Below are 20,260 nucleotides of genomic sequence, written 5' to 3' on the forward strand. Positions count from 1 at the left end.
ATCTATTTGATCCAAGCAAGAAATAAAACCGCTCCGAATACCTGTTCCGTTCACTTACTTTTATACCATCAAGTGCTTCTTAAGTTTGAGATTTGACTACAAACATGTGCTTTTATAATGACTGCCTTTGTCCTGCATTAGGGTACCTGTTTGCAAAATATTCATACAATTTGATGCTTACAAGTCAGTTCATTGTGAAGACACTATCAAATAGGGAAAAATCCTGGACTTTACAGCACAACTGGAGAAAAGAAAACAGAACTGTTACTAGTTGTATAGCAAATAAGAATTTACCCTTTACATACTGTCAGAAGTAATGAAATTCAACAGCTGCAAGGTGAAATTCTCAGGTCAGTGAAAGAATTGTGGTTCACCATAAGCTGTAAGCTTTGTAATCTGTGTTTTCACTAATGGCTTTGAAAGGTATGAAAGTATTTAAAAAATGGTTGGTTTGTTCAGCAATAAAGATGTAGCTCATGTGATGAAGTGAGTCTCATCTCATCTGGAAACACAAGTTTTAACAAAAGAAATGACTTTGGAGGAATCAATATTGGATCTGGCAGCTGTAGAAAAGTAAAATAGGTAGAAACAGTGATAGGTAAGGGAATTCACACACCATCAATGCCAGGATGCTCATTACAGGCTGGTGAGTGCAATTCGATGGGTCACATATTACTGACTCTTCAACACTCGTGGAACCCAAAGAGATCAATCTACATCTACAAGTATGTGATTACTCTGCTATTCACAATAAAGTGGCTGGCAGAGGGTTCAATGAACCACCTTCAAGCTGTCTCTCTACCATTCCACTCTCGAACGGCACGCAGAAAAATTGAGCAGTTAAATTTTTATGTGCAATCCCTGATTTATTTTATTTTATCATGATGATAATTTCTCCCTATGTAGGTGGGTGCCAACAGAATCTTTCCACAATTGGAATAGAAAACTGGTGATTGATGTTTCTTAAGAAGATCCCATCGCAACATAAAACACCTTTGTTTTAATGATTGCCACTCTAATTCATGTATCATATCTTTGGCACTGTCTCCCCTATTTTGTGATAACACAAAACAAACAACCCTCCTTCGAACATGTTCATGTCATCCGTCAGTCTCACCTGATGCCAAACCCACACCGTACAGCAATACTCCAGAATTGGGTGTACAAGCATGGTGTAAGCAGCCTCATTAGTAGACTTATTGCTCCATCTAAATGTTCTCCCAATGAATCACAGTCTTTTGTTTGCTCTACCCATAAAATTAATTATGTGCTCGTCCCACTTTAGGTTATTTGTAATTGTAATCCCTAAGTATTTAGTTGAATTTACAGCCTTCAAATTTGTGTGACTTATTGCATAATTAAAATTTAGTGGACTTCTTTTACATGTGGAAAACTTCACACTTTTCTTTATTCAAGGTCAATTGCCACTTTTCACACCATACAGGTATCTTATCTAAATCATTTTGCAATTCGTTTTGGTCATCTGATGACTTTACAAGGTGTTAAATGACAGCATCATCTGCAAACAATCTAAGAGGGCTTCTCAGACTGTCTTCTATGTCATTAATATAGATCAGGAACCATAGAGGACCTATTACACTTCCTTGAGAAACGCCAAGCATCACTTTTGTTTTACTTGATGACTTTCTGTCTATTACTACGAACTGTGATCTTTCTGACAGGATATCATGAATCCAGTCACACAAGTGAGGTTATATTCCATAGGCATGCAGTTTCCAGTGATTTGTCATCATTAGTGTAATAATACAGAAATGGGACTGAAAGTAACATCGCAAGCTAAAAGCTTTGTGACAAGCAATAATGTACTATAAATAAGACTCAGTATTTATAGACATAAAAATACTTTCTGTCAAAAAGAAAAAAAAAAAGATAATGAAGTAAATATTAAGCTACTGATAGCAGATAAACAGCAACTTGTAATAAAACTGAGGTAGCAGCATTGTTCCTCCCACACAACAGCTTTCTTACTTATATCCCCAATTAAATCTAGATACATAAACACAAACTGCATTAACAAGAAAAATTATAGTTTATTGTTAAAGAAGTGTAGAGTGAATTTGTACAATTTGCTTGCTCTTCGTTAATGTATAACTTAACTTGTTCAAGATCCCCGAAGGTCCTCCTGTTTATTGAATCTACAGAATGCGATGAATCAATGGAATGAAATGGTGGTATGATGTTACTGGTTGCAACATGTTGCTAGTCTTTCTATTTGAGAACAGATTGATGACTTGCATATTTATGAGGATGAATGAATGAGCCAATCAACTGATGGGTGTAATTTCTAACAGGTGTTCGTTAGTATATACACTGACTTGCCCACATACTTGAAATACGCTTTCCAGTTACATGTGAAAAGCTTGAATAATGACCTTTTGCAGTTCAGACTTTTCTGAAACATGCAGGAAGTGTGCCAGTAATGTTCTGGAAGGTACCAACTGGGATGTGGAGCTTTGCAACTCTAGTGCTATGCAATAGGTTTCTTGGATGAGGTAGTCCCACAGATTCTTGATTGATTTTAAGTCCAGGAACAGTGTAAAAAGCCTTCTGGAAATCTAAAAATATGATCACTTTGACATCCCCTGTTGATAGCACTAATTACTTCATGAGTATAATGAGTTAGTTGTGTTTCACAAGAACTATATTTTCTGAATCTGTGCTGACTGTGTGTCAATAAATCATTTTCTTCAAGGTATTTCATAATGTTCGAACACAGTATATGTTCCAAAACCCTATTGTAAATTGATGTTAGTGATATGGCCCTGTAATTCAGTGGATTATCCCTAATTTTCCTTTTAGGGTATTGGTGTGACATGAGCAATTTTTCGAGTCTTTAGGTACGGATCTTTCTGTGAGTGAGGGTTTGTATATAAGTGCTAAATATGGAGCTGTTGTATAAGCATACACTGAAAGGAATCTGACTGGTATCTACATCAACATTTATACTCCACAAGCCACCCACCAGTGCGTGACAGAGGGCACTTTACGTGCCACTGTCATTACCTCCCTTTCCTGTTCCAGATGTGTATGGTTTTCAGGAACAACGACTTCTGGAAAGCCTCCATGCGCGCTCAAATCTCTCTAATTTTACATTTGTGATCTCCTTGGGAGGTATAAGTAGGGGGAAGCAATATATTCGATACCTCATCCAGAAACGCACCCTCTCGAAACCTGGACAGCAAGCTACACCGGGATGCAAAGTGCCTCTCTGTATACAATTTGGACCACAGGCCTTGCCTTTTTTAAGTAATTTAAGCTGCTTTGCTACACTGAGGATATCTGCTTCTATGTTTCTCATCTTGGCAGTTGTCTTGATTGGAATTCAGGAATATTTACTATGTCTTCTTTAATGAAGGAATTTCAGAAAATCATGTTTAATAGCTCTGCTTTAGTGGCACTGTCATCAGTGACTTCACTGTTGTTATTGTGCAGTGAAGGTACTGATTGTGTCTTGCCACTGGTGTGCTTTATGTATGCCAGAATCCCTTTGGGTTTTCTACAAGATTCAAAGACAGTGTTTCATTGTGGAAGTTATTAAAAGCATCTTGCATTGATGTACACACTATCTTTCAAACTTCTGCAAAACTTTGCCAGTCTTGGGCATTTTACATTTTTTTTAAATTTGTCACGTTTTTTTCGTTGCTTCTGCAACAGTGATCTGATCCATTTTGTGTACCATGGGGGATCAGTACCATCACTTATTAATTTGTGTGGTATATATTTCAATTACTGTTGATACTATCTCTTTGAAATCATTCCACATCTTTTCTACGCTTACATGATCAGATCAAAAGGAGTGGAGACTGTCTCTTAAAAAGGTGTTAAGAACATTTTCATCACCTTTTTTAAATAGATGTGCCTTTTATTTCTTTTTGATGATTGTGGGTGTTATGGTATTCAGCCTAGTAGCAACTGCCTTGTTGCTGCTAATACTTGTATTTATCATTATATGCCCTATTTGCCCAGGATTATTTGTTGCTAAGAGGTCACGTATGCTTTTGCAACCATTTAAACTTCGAGTGGGCTCATGAACTAATTGTTCAAAATAATTTTCTGAGGAAGCATTCAATACAATTTCAGGTGATGTTTTATGCCTGCCACTGTCTTTAAACATATAATTTTTCCAGCATATTGAGGGTAGATTGAAATCACCACGGACTATAGTTGTACGAGTGGGGTACCTATTTGAAGTGAGACTCAAGTTTTCTTTGAACTGTTTGGCAACTATATCTTCTGAGTCAGGGGGTCGGTAAAATAATCCAGCTAATAGTTTAGTTTGATTGTCAAGTACAACCTCTACCCATACTATTTCGCAGGATCTATCTACTTCAATTTCACTAGAAGGTAAGCTACTTACTCTATTTACTCTATCCTTTCTAAACACTGTTAGGTCATTTGAAAAAATTTCATATAGACTTATTTCCAGCTTTAGCCAGCTTTCTGTACCCCTAACCATTTGAGCTTCAGTGTTTTCTATTAGGGCTTGGAGCTCTGGATCTTTCCCAATACAACTATGACAATTTCCCTATCATTTCCACAACTACCTTACTGTGCTGTGTTTTACCTGCCCCATTTTACATGGACGCCATTTCTGGGGTTCCCTGAGGCCCTCTAACCTAAAAAACTGCCCAGTCCCTCCCACACAGCTCAACTACATGTGCAGTCACTTCCTGTGTGTCGTTGTTTCCTGACCTATTAAGCGGAACCCAGAAACCCACTACCTGAAGTCGCAAGTTAAGAAATCTGCAGCCTATATGGTCACAGAACTGCCTGAGCCTCTGATTGACACCCTCCACTGAGCTCTGCACCAAAGGACCACAATTGGTTCTATCGACAATGCTGCAGAGGGTGAGCTCTGCCTTTATATCGGAAGCAAGACTGGCAGTCCTTGCCATTTCCGCTAGCCACCTGAAACCAGAAAGAATCTCCTCTGATCCAAAGTAAAACACGTCATTGGTACCACCATGAGCCACCACCGGCAGTTGGCTGCACCCTATGCTCTTCATGATATCCGGAAGCACCCTTTCTACACCTGGAATGACCCTTCCCCCCCCCCCCCCCCCCCCACCTCCGGTATGCACATGGAGTGTGCACTGGCTTCCTTCGCCTCCTTGGCAGCCATGTTCCTAACGGACCCTATTACATGCCTAATGTTGGAGCTACCAGGAAAACCCATCCTCTGTGAATGCTCAGACCTTGTGGGCCGAGAAGCTTTCCCTGGAACAGTGTGGATGGCTGCATCTGGCTTAGAGCATTTGCCAGCCACAGATAACATCCAAAACCTGCTAGTCAAATGAACAGGGGAGGCCCTACGATCGGCGCCTCGGGAAGTCTTTCACCGCATGCCAGAATTTGGAATGATTTCCCACTCGACCATGTGTGAGACGTCAACCTCAGTCCAGGCAGTACCTGAGGCAGCCACAGCAGTAGACTGATTGGGGGATACAAGGGACGTGCATCCCCACATCTGACCCCTCATGGTGATGCCCCTTGGCAGCAGCCTCAAGCTGTGTGATGGAAGCCAACACCGCGTGGAGCTATAAGTGAATGTTCACTAACTCAGTTCACATCTGTACACAGCAATCACAGTTCCTATCCATTTCTGAACTCACTCCTGTTTGAAGCTCGTAAAAATATGTAACAATCGAATGGTGTACTCACCTTATTAGCAGCAGGAACTCGCAGTTCTCTGTCACTGACAGTCTATCCGACACTAACAATACAATTCTTTTATTCTGTAAGATGCTGTAGCAGTGGTGAGTGGCAGTGACTCAGTGGTGTGCAAAGACCCCCAGGTGACAGCTGCTAGCTCCAGCACAGTGTGCAGCAGAGTGCTCAGCTACAGCTGCGGGAGGACACTGGGTGGGAGAGCTGCCTCGGTGAAGTAGTGGGAGCCAGTGTAGCCTGGTGAACGTGTTTGGCAGGTAAGAGTTGCATAGCAACTCTGGTGGCGAGTCAAGTGTATGCCACACTGGTGTACAGCTCCCAAACCTGGCACCCTTTGGAGACACCTACAGATGAATGAGATATCCCTAAAGGAGGAGGAGGAGGAAATTAGTGTTTAACGTCCCGTCGACAACGAGGTCATTAGAGACGGAGCGCAAGCTCGGGTGAGGGAAGGATGGGGAAGGAAATCGGCCGTGCCCTTTCAAAGGAACCATCCCGGCATTTGCCTGAAGCGATTTAGGGAAATCACGGAAAACCTAAATCAGGATGGCCGGAGACGGGATTGAACCGTCATCCTCCCGAATGCAAGTCCAGTGTGCTAACCACTGTGCCACCTCGCTCGATTTCCCTAAAGGTTGACCCTTCCCGGAGGCACCAGCTCGAGGATGTCAGGGCTGGTAGTGGCTCGTATGCCAAGAGCTAGCGGCTAAATATAGATGTAGAAGTAGCTGACTGGGCCCCAAGGAATCAATAGCTGGCATGGAATATGTCTCGATTTCAGCAGTGTTTGAAGATGAGGTACTGCTGGTCTTGGAGCCACAAGTATTTGTAGTGACACTCCAGTGCTTTTCTGTGACAGGACTACACCTTTGGTTACATAGATGACTGAGGCAATGCAACACTGAGACACAATATGAGGAGATTCAGCTCACCACCATGGCGAGACTGGGACCTTTCACCATGCTGCTTCAGCAGTATTCCATTTACTTCAGTGGGATTTCTTAAGCAGCTAGCTTACGTGCCTTACTACAGATTGTGAAATCTGGTCAGAAACGTGTGGTAACAACAATTTTTTAAAAATACATTAGAACTGGTAAAAATATCCTGAAATACCATATGTAATTACAGAATGTTATTCTGTAAGACATTTGTTACAAATAATTCACTGGCGCAATTTTTTTTTTTTTTTAAGAGAATGTTACCTTGTAGCTGTCTGTCGCATGTAATATTTATGTTGATAATTTTCTGATTATGCCTGTCTATGTACAGCCGAAAAAACCAGTGCCAATGTCACTGTCAATGGCATGATAAAATTGTTCTATATTCAGTAACACATTCATGGACATAACCTGAAAATAACCACTGACATACTTATTTTAAAATAAATTATCCTTTCAGCCAGCATGATTGTTAACTACACACAAATTGTCACACTATTGTTGATGTTACAGGCACTGGGAGATGATGTAGAGAAGGCGATAGATGCAGCACTAGAGATTGGGTACAGACACATAGATACAGCCCGGAGGTATAATAATGAAGCCCAAATTGGGAGGACATTGAAGAAATGGCTTGATTCTGGAAAAATCAAGAGAGAAGATCTTTTTATTGTGACAAAGGTAAAAAGTTTTCAAATTGGTCATCTTATTTAATTGGATAACATAGTATGAACTTTCAAAAACAAGTGTCTTAAACTAGAAGTGAATGAATAAAAAACTGCAGAGACCGTGGAAGAGGTAAAAAGTCTCTTAGAAGTGCTGCAGTATGGGATGTACCATTCTGCTTTATTTGACAGTTTAAGAAACTGTAATATAGCTGATATTAAGCTGTTAGGTAGTAATCAGATATCAACATCAGATTCTTATCACTCAAAGTATAGGCGTCAAGAAGTTTTCACGGCAGATGAAGAATGTAAGCTTTATGATTACAGTATTAAAAATTAAAAGTCTGATCTAAGGCCTGCTTGACAGTAAGATAACACAGCTAAGTTCAAACATATTAAAGTCGTTGAGATGTAATTAAAATAGCTGGAATTATCAGGGTCAAGTATTTCATCAGCCAATATTAAGATACCATTGCACAAAAATCTCAAAGCACAAGTCTGCAAAGACCAACAGCTTTTACAAAGCAAATTTTACACCATTTGTTGACTATTACGAACAAGCTGTGTATTCAGATGATTTCACAGCAGTGTGAATATACAGCCTACATATTGTAGTTGGTTCATTCTGTGCTGAAATGAACTACACAACTGAATATGAACACAGAACAAACAAACAAAAATCTAGAATTTTTAGCTGTGGTCCTAGGCTTACATTGGGAAAAGCAATGAACTGAAAACATGCACAAATTAAGGGCACCTGAAGATGAAGATGTCTGGCATTTTCCAAACACAGCAGCAAAAAGTGAAACTATTTGGTTGGTTGATTTGGGTGAGGGGATCAAATCAGAGGGATCATTGGTCCCATTGGATGAGGGAAGCGTGAGGAAGGAAATTGGCTGTGTTATTTCAAAGGAAACATCTCACTATTTGCCTGAGGTAATTTAGGGAAATCATGGAAAAGGTGATTAAGGGAAATCATGGAAAATCTAAATCAGGGTGGCCCGACATGAGTTTGAACCGTAGTCCTCCGGAATCAGAGCTCGGTGTGCTAACCGCTGTTCCACTTTGAAATAACTTAATTGAACTGAAAACTTTTAAAATATTATATTGAAAGATTTGAGTAAAGAAGATGGAATATTAGAAATAAAATTAAATGCAAGGCTTCAAGAACATTTATGTTGGATGAATCTTCTGATAGTGAAAATGGTGAAGTTCTTTTACAAGATAACTCTCAGTGTGAAAATTTCATTAGTTTCCTGCGAAATGTGTATACTAAGCATAACGCCACAGCTGAGAAGCTTGAAACTAAGGGGATTAATATTAGTTTCAAAGTAGTGTTGACTGTGAGCTGAGAGGTAAAGTAATGGATAGCACTATGTGATCAAAAAATATTATAAGAGGCGTTCAAATGAAACCCATTCACTAGTGTAAAGTACAGTAATGATTTCATTAACATCATGTTTCATCAACTGTGACAATTCGTGACAGAACATCATATTCCTCCTCATGATAATGTTGCAGATGACTCAAAGACAGTGCCATTCAAGTATTGCACTGTTTGGCAGTCACTCGGTGGGGAACCCACTGCACACAGATTTTTCGGAAGTTCAAGTCTTGATGCATTATGGTGTGGGCAGTGCCCACACTAATACCTAGTAACTGATGGATGTCATCCATGGTGATTTTGTGGTTGTCCAAGACTAAAGCACTCAGTTATGCAACCATTTCTGGTGTGGTGACACAATGAGCCTGTCCAGGATGAGCATCATCTTCCAGTGACTCACACCCCTCAAGGAATCATTTGTGTCGTTTCACAACACTTGAACGACTCAGGCTGCACTCACCATACACAGCCTTCATCCATCGACATATTTCATGGCCTCCAAATCCTTCAACCGCCAAAAATTGATACACTCCTCATTGTTCCTACTTACTCGCTTTCATGTTTGGTAGTGGGCAATAACTTCTGTGATCCCCTTCTCTTTGGTGTGAAACCATGCTGGTGCTATGCAGCATCAAATGGTGCACACTCATTAGTGTCTTTCATAATAGATGGCACCACCATACCCGCAGTTATGTGGTGCCACCTTAAGTGTAAGGCAAAGGTAGACACACATCAGGTTTAATTTGAATGAACCTCATAAAACAAGGCGTTTTTTTATTCCAAGGAATGATCAACATTCCTGTTAAATAGGCTCCTCTTTCACCGTTGGGTACCAAGAGCAACTAACAGGGGAAGACTCCCAAATGTCAGCAAACGATTGTTGTGAAACTTGGCAGGTCTGGAGGGGGGTAAAATAGTGCAGTATATAATGAAAAAACTCTTTGCCTTTAAATATGTCTCCTTGAGTCTGTATATGTATGGATGGATATGTGTGTGTCTGTGTGTGTGTGAGAGAGAGAGAGAGAGAGTATATACCTATCCTTTTTTTCCCCCTAAGGTAGGTCTTTCTGCTCCCGGGATTGGAATGGCTCCTTACCCTCTCCCTTAAAACCCACATCCTTTCATCTTTCCTTCTCCTTCCCTCTTTCCTGACGAAGCAACCGCCGGTTGCGAAAGCTCGTAATTTTGTGTGTGTGTTTGTGTGTTATTTTATTGTGCCTGTCTACCGGCGCTTTCCCGCTTGGTAAGTCTTGGAACCTTAACTTCCACATGGGAAAAATATATTAAAAACAAAGATTCCAAGACTTACCAAGCGGGAAAGCGCCAGCAGACAGGCACAATAAACTAACACACAAACACACACACAAAATTTCTAGCTTTCGCAACCAATGGTTGCTTCTTCAGGAAAGAGGGAAGGAGAGGGAAAGACAAAAGGATGTGGGTTTTAAGGAAGAGGGTAAGGAGTCATTCCAATCCCGGGAGTGGAAAGACTTACCTTAGGGGGAAAAAAGGATAGGTATATACTCGCACACACACACACACACACACACACACACACACACACACACACACACATATCAATCCTTTCCCCATTTTTTTTAAAAAAAAGGGAAAAAAAAGAAAGAAAAACCACAAGCACATCATACTGCAACACGTAGAGAAATTCTTCTGTGGAGTAGAAGGTATAATTTCAGTTTGTGTCTGAAGTTAGTTTTATTATCCATTAAATTCTTGTAAGACAGTCAAAGGTTTTTATGACTGAATACACCTCATTGCTTTTGGTGTCACACTGATGATACAGTGAGGGATAGTGTACAGTAATCCATTTCACCTTCTAGTATTATGTTTGTGAATGTTACACTTATTTTCAGACTGATTGCTTGCTGACAACACACTTCATACAGCAGTAAATGTACTGTGAGGCTGTTTGTGGGGCAGCGGGTGGAAAATAAAGTTGATATATTATGGTAAGTTGCCGTTCTCAACACAGGCTCTCTAACTACAATGTTGGCAACAAGAATGTGTTTAGCAAAAATGTGATGCCTGTAATTAGAGTTCACGGTGCCCCCTCTGATGGAGAAATAAATTATTGATTATTGAAGTTCATTACTTGAGGATTTAGGATGATGTCTGGGATTAATAGAAAATGCAGTTTACTATAACAATTTTCACTATATTCTGAAAATTATAAAGCATAAAATTCCAGACAAATGATTACCCATATCAGCTATTGTACAATCAGAGCTGTTCATAGTCTATAACCCATGTTATCCCTAGATAACGAATCTGTTCAATAATCGTTATTGATGTAAATGTTCAAACTGAAAACTCGCCAAAATTTGATATTCATACTCATCAAACGCCACGCTAATAATGGAAGAAAGTGTGTCCTGCAGTGACACATGAAAATACGACATATGCAAACTGAGGAAAAATCACTGAAGTCGTTCCACCATTAACACTTTACCCCAAAGCGAACTCATTGTTACATGCATACCAAGTTACATAATACAGCATCCAAGGCTGTTCCTGGCAACTGCACAAACGCAATGTGGCTTCTGACACTGAGTGCGTGCTTCTATGAATCTAGAAGAGAACTGGGGCTTTACTCTGGCTTGAATGCTCTTATTTATATAGCTGCAGTGTGGACCACCGAAGGCGCAGACGACAAAATTTGTCTTACTGACCAGGTGCTGGGCTAGCAAAACACCACGTCAATTTACTAAATAATTAATTACTTCATGTGCTGAAGGCCAACAAAGCTCTTGATTAAATTGAGCAATCAGCACACAGGAGTATCTGTAATAAAATTCTGATGTGGCTACGTTAAATACTTTTGGCGAGAGAACTATTTTAGTTGTACTGCATGCAATAGATCCCTTACTTAATCCATCTTGCTTCCAAACTTTTAAGACACAAAAACAGAAAATCATGAATTTCAACCAAAATATTACTTTGTGTGATCCAGCATGCTGTTTCCATTAAATTACAATGAAAAAGGAATCTGAATATAAATTTTGAAGTTTCTAGCTCCTTCCTGTTGTACCGATGATTTTTGCGTAAAATGTCAAAATTTCGAAAAGTGTTTAAGTTACCAAACTGAAACTTAACGCATTATTATTTTAGCATCATTTCTGACATCCTATCGACTTTTCAGATTATTTACTTTACTTTTAAGGAACTGCGCAACATTCATGATGTCATAGCTAGTTACAGTGGACTATGCTGGCACATAATGGAAAGCATTTGTGAGCATCTGCTGGAAAATAATTTCAAGTGGTATACACACATGCAAAATAAGTTGCCTTCATGAGTCTCCCTACTTTAATGGCCAGGTAAACTATTTCAGTTTTCCAGTATTACTTGTAAAAAAAATCCTCTATTTCAGCTGCCATTGACAGGAAACCGCGCAGAATGTGTGGAGAAGCACCTCAAGCAGTCGCTGCATGACCTACAGCTAGACTATGTTGACTTATACCTCATACACCATCCGGTTGGTTTCCAAGATGTGGATCTGAAGGATAATGGAGAAGAAATGGTGCTAGATATGAATACTGACCATGTCAACCTGTGGAAGGTTTGTATATAAGCTGTCAAACATTTTCATGAAGAATCTATAGAAAGGTACTTAACAAGAATGTTTGATTTATTTTGGTTCTACTGATCATCATCATCATCATTTAAGACTAATTATGCCTTTCAGCGTTCCATGTTCCCCTATTCAGTGCTAACATTAGTGCCTCTTCTGATGTTAAGCCTATTACTTCAAAATCATTCTTAACTGAATCCAGGTACCTTCTCCTTGGTCTGCCCCGACTCCTCCTACCCTCTCCTGCTGAACCCATGAGTCTCCTGGGTAACCTTGCTTCTCCCATGTGTGTAACATGACCCCACCATCTAAGCGTGTTCACCCTGACTGCTACATCTATAGAGTTCATTCCCAGTTTTTCTTTGATTTCCTCATGGTGGACACCCTCCTGCCATTGTTCCCATCTACTAGTACCTGCAATCATCCTAGCTACTTTCATATCCGTAACCTCAACCTTGTTGATAAGGTAACCTGAATCCACCCAGCTTTTGCTCCCATACAACAAAGTTGGTCGAAAGATTGAACAGTGCACAGATAACTTAGTCTTGCAGAAGAGAATAGATCGTAGCTGAGTGCTCACTGCATTAGCTTTGCTACACCTCGCTTCCAGTTCTTTCACTATGTTGCCATCCTATGACAATATGCATCCTAAGTACTTGAAACCATCCACCTGTTCTGACTTTGTTCCTCCTATTTGGCACTCAATCCGTTTATATTTCTTTCCCACTGACATTACTTTCGTTTTGGAAATGCAAATCTCCATACCATAATCCTTATATTTCTGATCTAGCTCTGAAATATTACTTTGAAAACTTTCAATCGAATCTGCCATCACAACTAAGTCATCCGCATGTGCAAGACTGCTTATTTTGTGTTCACATATCTTAATCTCACCCAGCCAATCTATTGTTTTCAACATATGATCCATAAATAATATGAACAACAGTGGAGAAAGGTTGTAGCCTTGTCTAACCCCTGAAACTACTCTGAACCATGAACTTAATTTACCGTCAACTCTAACTGCTGCCTGACTATCCATGCAAAGACCTTTAATTGCTTGCAAAAGTTTGCCTCCTATTCCATAATCTCGTAGAACAGACAATAACTTCATCCTAGGAACTCGGTCATATGCCTTTTCTAGATCTATAAAGCATAGATACAATTCCCTGTTCCACCCATAACACTTCTCCATTATTTGCCGTAAGCTAAAGATCTGGTCCTGACAACCTTTAAGAGGCCTAAACCCACACTGATTTTCATCCAATTGGTCCTCAACTAATACTCGCACTTTCCTTTCAACAATACCTAAGAAGATTTTACCCACAACACTGATTAAAGAGATACGTCTGTAGTTGTTACAATCTTTTCTGTTTCCATGTTTAACAATTGGTGTGATTACTGCTTTTGTCCAGTCTGGTGGAACCTGTCACGACTCCCAGGCCATTTCAATTATCCTGTGTAGCCATTTAAGACCTAACATTCCACTGTATTTGATGAGTTCCGAATTAATTTCATCCACCCAAGCTGCTTCATTGCACTGCAATCTATTGACCATTTTCTCCACTTCCTCAAATGTGATCCTATTTCCATCATCATTCCTATCCCATTCTACTTTGAAATCTGAAACATTACTGATCGTATTTTCACCTACATTGAGCAATTCTTCAAAATATTCCCTCCATCTTCCCAAGGCATCCACAAGATCCACCAGCAGTTTTCCTGACCTGTCCAAAATACTTGTCATTTTTCTTCTTACCTCCCTTTCGAAGACTGCTAATTACACTCCATAATGGTTTTCCAGCGGCTTGACCCATAGTCTCCAACCTGTTTCCAAAGTGTTCCCAAGATTTCTTCTTCGATACTGCAATTATCTGTTTGGCTTTGTTTCTTTCTTCAACATAACTTTCTCTGTCTACCTGAGTTCTAGCATGTAGCATTCTTTTTCCTTTTACAGGCTGCCATGATCGTGTCATTCCACCAAGCTGTTTGCTTTATCCTACTTTTACACACTACTGTTCCAAGACATTCTTTAGCCACTCCTAGAACTGTGTCCCTGTACCTCGTCCATTCCTTTTCCAATGACTGTAATTGACTACATTCAACTAACTGGTACCTTTCTGAGATCGCTGTTATGTACTTGTGCCTGATTTCCTTATCCTGAAGTTTCTCCACTCTTATCCTCCTACATATGGACCTGACCTCCTGCACTTTCGGCCTCACAATCCTAATTTCACTGCAGATTAAATAATGATCAGTGTCATCAAAGAATCCCCTGAATACACGTGTGTCCTTCACAGCCTTCCTGAATTCCTGATCTGTTACTATACAGTCAATGACAGATCTGGTTCCCCTGCCTTCCCAAGTATACCGGTGAATGTTCTTATGTTTAAAAAAGGAATTTGTGATTACTAAGCCCATACTGGCACAGAAATCCAAGAGTTGTTTCCCGTTCCTGTTGGCCTCCATATCCTCTCCAAATTTACCCATACCCTTTTCATACCCTTCTGTTCGATTTCCAATCCTGGCGTTAAAATCACCCATGAGCAGAACACTGTCCTTGTCCTTTACTCTGACAACTACATCACTGAGTGCCTCAGAAAAACTATCCATCTTATCTTGATCTGTCCCTTCATAATGCAAATATACTGACACTATCCTAATTTTCTTGCTAGACACTGTCAAATTTACCCACATAAGTCGTTCGTTTACATACCTTATTGCAACTACGCTGGGTTCCATTTCTTTCCTGATGTAAAGCCCTACACCCCATTGTGCTATTCCTGCTTTGAGCCCTGACAGGTAGACCTTGTATTCTCCCACTTCCTCTTCTTTCTCACCCCTTACCCGAATGTCACTAACAGCTAAAATGTCCAGCCCCATCTTACTTGCAGCCTTTGCCAGCTCTACCTTCTTTCCAGAGTAGCCCCCATTGATATTAATAGCTCCACATCTCATTACCATTTGTCTGCCAAGTCGTATCTTAGGAGTCCCTGGTTTGTCAGTTAGAGGTGGGACTCCATCACCTCCAAAGGTCCGAGGCATTTTGCTCTGATTGTTGCCAGCATCACATTTAAAGTACCAGGGAATCAGGTTGCTAGCCTTACTTGCCCCGAGTCCCATTGGGTTTTACCCCTAACGGTTGAGGGACTAACCGGTGGATTTGGTAGTCTTTGCCGTATGAGCACAAAGGTGACCACGACTCAGAATATGTCCAGGATGCCCAGCCTTAATCCAAAGTAACTGGCATCCCGACAGTTAGGACCACTTACTTGGCCACTCATACATTGCCCGTGGTTCATGAACTAGGACATGACTACAGGAACCCACACCACAAACCACTGATGTTATTTTAAAATACTCATTCATGTTATAATATAACTATGTCTGCTCAACAATCTTATGTGTGGAAATTTAGTTCCTAAAATAGGCACCACACATTGCTTAAGATGTCTGTAGATTACAAGAGAATTGTAACTAAACAGCCCTGTAATATGATGTTTCATAGCTCTCAGGACTCTTAAGAACCCTAAAGAATAACAGACATGTTGGCTGTGCTTCATACACCTTGTATACTAATGTAACAGCATTATGTTTCATGCTGGAGTGTGCAATACACACCTTTTAGTACACTTCTCAACTCATTATATTGAGTATAGTGTTGCTATTTAACTTCAACTGTCTCACAGGGATGTTAAAAAAACTGAACTGGCAGATGATTGAAGACAGATGCATCCTGTGAAAGCCTAGTTAGGGACTGATGACCAAGCAGTTTGGTCCCCCCCCCCCCCCTTTTAAACCAACCAACCAATCTAGTTCGAATGTTTCTAGAACCAATTTTAAATGAGGAATCTCTCAGTATACTAACGCCCCCTACATATTGCACCCATAGGGATAATGAGTTAGACTGATCACAGCACATATGGAGGTGTTTAAACAGTTGTTCTTCCTGTAGTCCATATGTGAATGGAATGGGAAAAGCCCTAATATCTGATACAATGGGATGTACACTCTGTCATGCAGTTCATGGTGGTTTGCAGACAACAGATGTACACACAGATACAGATATAGATATTTCTCTCACATTTATTATTCGTTATTTAATGTTATCAGGAGAAACAAAATTGGCTTTCTTCAGGTCAGTAGAATGCTAGCTTCATTAACTGGGCAGATAGGTGAGTAAAAAGAGAAGTCGATAGATTGAAACTGAATATAGTAGGACTTCTTTTCAGGTGAGTAAGGGATTGTAAATACAAAATCAAATAGGAGTAATGTAGGAGTAGGTCTAACAATGAATAAGAAAATAGGAATGCAGAAAAGCTAGTATGAACAGCACAGTGAATGTATTATCGCAACCAAGACAGCCCAGCCCAGTAGTACAATTTTATATGCCCTCTAGCTCCACAGATGATGAATAGATTGAAGAAATGTATGAAGGGAGAAAAGAAATTGTTCAGATAGTGAAGGGAGATGGGAATTTAATTTTAATGGGAGACTGGGGTTTGATAGTAGGAAAAGAAAGAGGATGGCTAGGGAAAAGAAATGAAAGCCTTCTGGTAGAACTTTGCATAGAGCATAATTTAATCATCACTAACACTCAGGTGAAGGACCATGAAAGAAGGCTATATATATGCAAGAGACCTGGAAACACCAGAAGGTTTCATATTGATAAATTAATGGTGATACACAGATTACAGAATCAGATTTTCAATTGGAAGACATATCCAGGGGCAGATGCAAACTGGGAGCACTATTTATTGGTTATTACCTGTTGATTAAAACTGTTGAAATTGCAAAAATGTGTGGAATTAAGGAGATGGGATCTGGATAAGTTGAAAGAACCATAGTTTCTTGAGAGTTTTGGAGGGAACATTAGGTAACTATTGACAAGAACAGGGGAAAGGTTTATGATAGAAGATGAACTGGAAGCTTTGAGAGATGAAGTAGTGAAGCCAGCAGAGGATCAAATAGGTGAAGAGACAAGGCCTGATGGAAATCCTTGGACATCAGAGGAGGTATTAAATTTGGGTTACAAAAGGAGAAAATACAAAAATGCATCAAATGAAGTGAATGAAAGGAAATACAAATGTCTAATAAATGAGGCTGACAGGAAGTGCAAAATGGAGAAGCAGGAGTGGCTAGAGTACAAATGTATGGATTTAGAAGCATATTTAACTAGGAGAAAGATAGATACCACCTACAGGAAAATTAAAGAGGCTTTATAGGAAAAGAGAAGCAGCTGTATGAATATCAAGAGCTTAGGTGGAAAACCAGTCCTAAGCAAAGAATGGAAAGCTGAAAGATGGAAGGTGAATGCAGAGGGTCTATATAAGGAAGATGAACTTGAAGGAAATATTATAGAAAAGGGAGAGGATGTAGATGAGATAGGAATATGATACTGCGAGAAGAATTTGACAGAGCACCGAAAGATCTAAACTGAAACAAGGTCCTTGGAGCAGATGATACTCCACAAGAAACACTGATATCCTTGGGGGAGCCAGCCATGACAAAACTGTTCCATCTAGTGTGCAAGATATATGAGTCAGGAAAAATACCCTCAGACTTCAAGAAGAATGTAACAATTCCAATCACAAAGAAAGTAGTGGCTGAAAGGTATGAAAATTACCAGACTCAGTTTCATAAATCACGGTTGGAAAATACTGACACAAATTTGTAGACTTAGAGAAAGATTTTGACAATGTTGACTGGAATACTCCCTTTGAAATTCTGAAGGCAGCAGCAGTAAAACAAAAGGCTTTACAACTTATATGCAAACCAGATAGCAGTTATGAGTTGAAGGGGGCATGAAAGGCAAACAGTGATTGAGAAGTGGATGAGAGAGGACTGTAGTCAATTCCAATGTTACTCTACCGTGCATTGTGCAAGCACCAGAAGAAACCAAAGAAAAAATTGGCCTGTGAATTTAAGTTCCGGGAGAAGAAATAAAAACTTTGTGGTTTTCCTAAAACATTGTATTTCTGTTAGAGACACCAAAGAACTTGGAAGAGCAGTTGAATGAAATGGACATTGTCTTGAAAGGAGGATGGAAGTGAAACATGGATTACAAACAGTTTAGACAAGAACTGAATAGGAGCTTATGAAATGTGGTGCTACACAAGAATGCAGAAGATTGGATGAGTAGATCATGTAACTGATGAGGATGTACTGAACAGAATTGGGGAGAAAAGAAATTTGTGCCACATCTTGCCTAAAAGAAGGGATCAGTTGATGGACACATTCAGAGACATCAAGGGATCACCAATTTAGCATTGGAAGTAAGTGTGAGGGTAAAATCTTAGAGGGAAGCCAAGAGATGAATAAAGTAAGTGGATTCAGAAGGATGTAGGTTGCTGTAGTCATTCTGAGGTAAAGAGGTTTGGACATGATAAAGTAGCATGGAGAGCTGCATCAAACCTGTCTCAGAGTGAACACAACAACAACGACAACAACAGTTCTATGTTGTCTCATCTTGCATGATGTTTTGTCAGCAATCTTTATCTTCGATGTTAACCTACATTCCACCGTTAAGGCCTCATGTTTTCAAATCTCATATGGTATAACCCCCAACCATCATTCTTTCCTTCTCATCCTGTCTGGTACATCCTGGGCTTCATTCTCCCTCATCCTCCCCCTTCAGCCCCGCTGCCAGAAGAAGGAGCCACTGGCTCCTGCTGATGATGACAGTGAGTAGATTTTTTTATCTATACGGTTATATTATATTCCAAAATTTTATTATTTTTGTTGCTTAATATGGCAGGGTAGCTTAATCAGTTCCTCATGCTGAACCTTTGAATATTTATTTCAATAGATTCTAATCCAGTTACAATTCTGTTGGATACTAAATGTGCTGATTTTCCTCCACCAGTTATTCTTAATGCCTGGTTCTGGACTATCTCTAACCTGCTGATATTTCTGGTAGCAGCTGTAACAACTTGTTTGCTACTGTGTGTTAAAATTGGTTGCATGTAAGTTGTTTAAATGACACTGTTCACTGTTCTTGAATATCCCCATTTACTACCGGTTAATGTCTTCAGTAAACTTAGTGTTTTGTGCTTTCTCAACTGTTTCCTTATGTAGGGCCAGTTTAATTTTTGATCCATACACATGCCAAATATTCATTCCACTGTATATCTTACCCTCCAATTTTTAAAATTAGTTTTGTATAAGAGTGACATAAAGAAAATATTTGCTAGAAGGTTTTCTTAGTACATACTTATTTCCATAAGGTTTTCATGTGTCCAATCTTTGGGGTGATTTGTCACTTGTTTCATTTTATGATATTGCACTGCAATATGATATTTATCCACCAGTACCAAGTGAAGTGGTTAAGACAACCAATAGCAACAAGCAGGAAATCCAAGTTCACGACCCAGTCTGCCAGAAAGTTTTGATGTTGGAAGTTGTCCGTATATGCACCTGTGAATACATTTCCAGATTCATTTTATCTGATAATTGCTTCCTTTGTTGTTTGGTAACGAAACCCACATAACAAACCCTTCTGCAGAAGTATGGTTTTTACTTCTTCTGTAGATACGTATGAGGAGAGGTCATTGATGAAAGTATTGAATAATTTTGCACTGGTCACTGAATGTTGAGTAACTCCCTTCTTGGGTTTGTTATACATATTTACTGAATGTATTATTTATCTTAGTTGGACACAAACATTCCGAGAAATGTTTGCATTTTTCAGTTTTTGTAGCAATTTTTTTCTCAATATACACACATCAAAAAAAGTTTTGCATCACCCCAGAACTTCTTAAGATAGACACTGACTGTGGATATTGTATCACTGGCACAGTCCCTTTGACTGTTCAGAGATGTCACTAAACCCACCCAAAGATGTAAACAACCATGCATGAGCAGCACCTATTAGATGGAGGTGTCCGACAGCCAATCAGTTCCAGTCATTCCACCAGGAAGGAGGTACATGGCTTGTATTGTCTGTAGTTCAACCATGCCTAGAAGGTCAGTACTGCAGCTTGATTGCATCTGCATTTTT

The 20,260-nt window shown here is 39.7% G+C and overlaps 1 protein-coding gene across 2 annotated transcripts in view; it reads left to right on the forward strand.

Moving 5' to 3' along the window:
* LOC126291661 (1,5-anhydro-D-fructose reductase-like) overlaps window positions 1-20,260 on the forward strand; it is a 159,247-nt gene that overhangs the window by 103,723 nt on the left and 35,264 nt on the right. Inside the window, exons 2-3 of one of the 2 annotated variants that reach the window (XM_049985236.1) lie at window positions 7,140-7,307; window positions 12,064-12,252. The exons of the other annotated variant lie outside the window; for it this stretch is intronic. Of the exons in view, the coding sequence (XP_049841193.1) occupies window positions 7,140-7,307; window positions 12,064-12,252 (357 nt within the window). The remainder of the gene's footprint in view (window positions 1-7,139; window positions 7,308-12,063; window positions 12,253-20,260) is intronic. 2 annotated transcript variants of the gene reach the window in all.

This window comes from Schistocerca gregaria, chromosome 9 (assembly GCF_023897955.1).
Source record: "Schistocerca gregaria isolate iqSchGreg1 chromosome 9, iqSchGreg1.2, whole genome shotgun sequence".
NCBI classification, from domain to species: Eukaryota; Metazoa; Arthropoda; class Insecta; order Orthoptera; family Acrididae; genus Schistocerca; species Schistocerca gregaria.